This window comes from Pteropus vampyrus, unplaced genomic scaffold (genome assembly GCF_000151845.1).
Source record: "Pteropus vampyrus isolate Shadow unplaced genomic scaffold, Pvam_2.0 Scaffold480, whole genome shotgun sequence".
Lineage (NCBI taxonomy): Eukaryota > Metazoa > Chordata > Mammalia > Chiroptera > Pteropodidae > Pteropus > Pteropus vampyrus.
The window spans coordinates 264,129-267,565 of record NW_011889261.1 but is presented as its reverse complement, the minus strand read 5'-3'; the positions used below and the strand labels follow the sequence as shown (position 1 = coordinate 267,565).

General features: G+C 57.2%; 1 protein-coding gene across 1 annotated transcript in view; it reads right to left on the bottom strand.

Annotated features, from left to right (window-relative positions):
- Positions 1-3,437, bottom strand: part of LMX1A (LIM homeobox transcription factor 1 alpha) — a 124,218-nt gene that overhangs the window by 10,318 nt on the left and 110,463 nt on the right. Inside the window, exon 5 of the mRNA XM_011382504.1 lies at positions 1,350-1,522. Within this exon, the coding sequence (XP_011380806.1) occupies positions 1,350-1,522 (173 nt within the window). The remainder of the gene's footprint in view (positions 1-1,349; positions 1,523-3,437) is intronic.

Below are 3,437 nucleotides of genomic sequence, written 5' to 3'. Positions count from 1 at the left end.
GCCCTGCACGGCCTGCTCCGGGGTCGTTCCCCTCCCTCCAGCACCTGGCCTGGAGCAAGGCCAGAGACAGGGGTCGTGTGGGAACCTTTCCAAGGTCAACGAATGTCCTCCCTCCCTCCCCCGCTGCCCCAGACACTCACAGCTCACGTCGGACTGGCCGCGTGGCTTGCTTTGGCCATGGATAGTAAGTGGATGCGACACACGTGGCCTCCATGGGCCTGCCTGGAGTCACGTGGCCTCTTGCCTTCGGCCATGCTCATGAGAACAGCAGGCCCAGTGGCCACTGCTCTGTCGGCCTGCACGCTTGATGGCAGACCGGCAAAGCAGGCCCGAACCTGAGCCTGGCTGGGCTGCAGCCACAGCACCACCCAAGAGCAGGAAATCGGTGCTGGCTGAGACCCACCAGGATCGTTTGTCGCTGCAGCAAAAGCTGACTAATACACACAAAGATGCAGCGAAAAGCATGCTAAAAACTGTTAAATGTATTCCCTCCACAAACTTCAATTAAAAGGCTTTCTAACTTTTATCGCATAAATGACAGTAACCAGCAGATGATAAGCAGCCAATAAATGGCAGATGCTTAATAAACAGACGCAGCTGCTTGTGGCAGAGTCTGCTCCCTGTCCTCGGTACCCATCCTCCCCTTCCTCCTGCTGAATCCTCAGGACTCACGTCCCAGCCCCTTGCAGGAGGTGCAGGCGGGGGATTATATCACGGCCAACACAGGCGTGGAGGGGATGCAGAGAAGCCTTGGGTCTGCCCCTAAAAAGGCAGCGGCGGCCTCCACTTCCTCCTTCACCACTGGGAAAAGAGTGACAACGAAAGCAGCCCCTTGGGCTAAGTGATGGACAGAGTGGCTCAGCCCTGGACGGCGGCCTGGTCTGTGACAACCCCAAACTGGAAATAACCCACGCGCTCATCGGTGGGTGGCTGGACAGACAGACTGTGGACCGTCTGGAGGGCAGAATCCTGTTCAACAGCAAAAATGAAGGAACCACCCACGGACGAACCCCCGAGTCGCCCGAAGAGAAACGAGCAAAACCGAAAAAGGGCCACACGCCACGAGCCACGCAGTATCGCCCTTCGTCAAGCACCGCGGGCCACACCCCGGCGGCACCGGCACCGGTCCCCTTGCCCCCCAGGCAGTGAGAGCCGTGAGCAGCCGGCCCACCGGCCTGGGCGGCACGGCCAGCTTCTGCTACAGGCCACGCCACAGGGATCGCAGAACCTCCCAGGGACGGGGCCACCTGCGCAGGCTGTAGCACTGCGTCCGCCACCGCCCGAGCCCGGGGCCCAGCAGCGCCCCGCGGGGTCAGGGCGCACCGAGCGGCCGCCCCCTCCTCCCGCACCTTCCGGCACGGCTTGGACGACACCTCGAACGAGGCCTTGAACGCTCTCCTCTGCTGGGTGGTCAGGATGGTCCTGGGCCGTTTGGGACGCTTATGGTCCTTGCCGTCCTCGGCGGCCCCCTTCCCCGCCCCGTGGGCGGACTTGCAGAGACTCTCTTCGTCATCACTTTTGCCTGAAAGAAGCAGAAACAGGGCGTTGAGTCCCTCGGAGCCACCGCCTGGAGCTGCGCCCCTCCCTAACGAGGTGCTCGGGTCCGCGTTCCCGGCGCGGCTGCTTCACGTGGAGGCGACGCCCCTGATTCAAACGCCTCCGGGACGGGCTCAGGAGAGACTTCCAGACCCACTGGGAACCAGAGATCCCCCCGCAGCACAGGCCTCTCCCCCAGGAAGCGTCCTAGCTCCACACTTCCTGGCTGTGTGGCCTTGGACAAGCCACTGACATAACTCAACTTCCTTAACTGCAGAATCGGTTCCTTAACTGCAGAATGGGATCCTTAACTGCAGAATCGGTTCCTTAACTGCAGAATCGGAATATTAGGGAGCTCAGGTCAGCGGAGCTGCCGGAAAACGAGCTGACGGTCAGGGTCTCAGAAGGAGGCTGGGCATGAAATAAACGCCCACTAGGCATTGATTGCCATGTCTTAGCTGTCATCCCTCCCGTCTGGACCCGGAGAACTTATGGATGTCACCATTTCGAAGGCCACAGAGGACCTACATTCGATTACTAGCAGATACGGATAACCGAGAACAAACAGGTAACACAGGTAATTAGTCAAAAATGCTTGTCTATAAAATGACTCTATTAAAGTAACTATCTATTTACATTCACGTGAATTCCTCGGCTCGCTAAGCGGCGAACAGTGCGAGGGGACCTCCCGAAGGAAATGAAGCCTCCAGCACACGTCACGTGCTCTCTCAGCCACCCTTCGCGTCCCGCGGACTTTACACCTGTCCCCAGAATTAAAAGCCGGGGCGGCGTGTGTCCAGGTCACCCCCTGTCCCGGGGGGGTCATTCGGCAAGCTGATCGCGGTCCCTCCTCGGTGGGAAGGAGTTTTAGGATCTTTCTGGAAGAACGTCTTCAGAATGGCAAAGGAAAAACAAGCACATGAGCACTAAAAGCCGCAGGGAAATCAAACACCCACAAGAGGAGAAGCAGTAGAAAAATGGAAGCCACTGAACACGCAGGTCTACCCTTGCTGGCCCTGCACCCCACAGCTCAGAGACCTCCCACCCAGAGCCTGGTCTTCAGCGAGGCTGGTAAGTCTCTGTGCTGGTGGACTCATCGGGGCCAAAAGGATGCTCGTCTGGCACCAGCGATGCCTTCAATGACATCTGTGAGACAAGGGGGCTGACACGGCTCCCCAAGGACTATGTAGCTCTCCCGCGAGGCAGGCGGCTAAAAGGGCCGAGTTCAGGCCAAGAGAGTGAGATGTCCCAGTAGAGAATGTGTTTTCAAGTGCAACGGTATTAGTTCAGAGACCCCGTGCCTTACTCCAGTTTTGTCCACGACGTGGTATTTGCGCATGTCTCACGGAGCTAGTCTGATTCTTCACGCGCTGATAACTAGGCTACTGTGACTAGGGAAAAGGTTAAGTGTAACATAAGCCGGGTTCCATGATGGCCCATCTCCGCTGACACCGTGCAGGGAAGCAATGCGGTGTGGCGCCTGTAAGCATGGACTTTGCGGTCATTCAGACTCAGCTTGACATCCCGGCTCTGCCTGTTACCATGTGCGATTCTGAACGAATTCTCAAGACTCGAGTTTCTCATGGCGGAGTAACAGAATTAAATGAGATGATATGTATAAAGTTTTCAGCACCGTCTAGAATGTAATAGTGCTTAGTAAATCATCACCACCGCCATCACCTCCATGACCATCATCACCATCATCACCACCATGACCATCGTCACCATCATCATCACCATCGTCACCATCACCATCGTCACCATCATCACCACCACTGCCATCGTCACCATCGTCACCATCATCACCACCATGACCATCGTCACCATCATCACCATCATCATCACCATCGTCACCATCACCATCGTCACCACCACCGCCATCGTCACCATCGTCACCATCA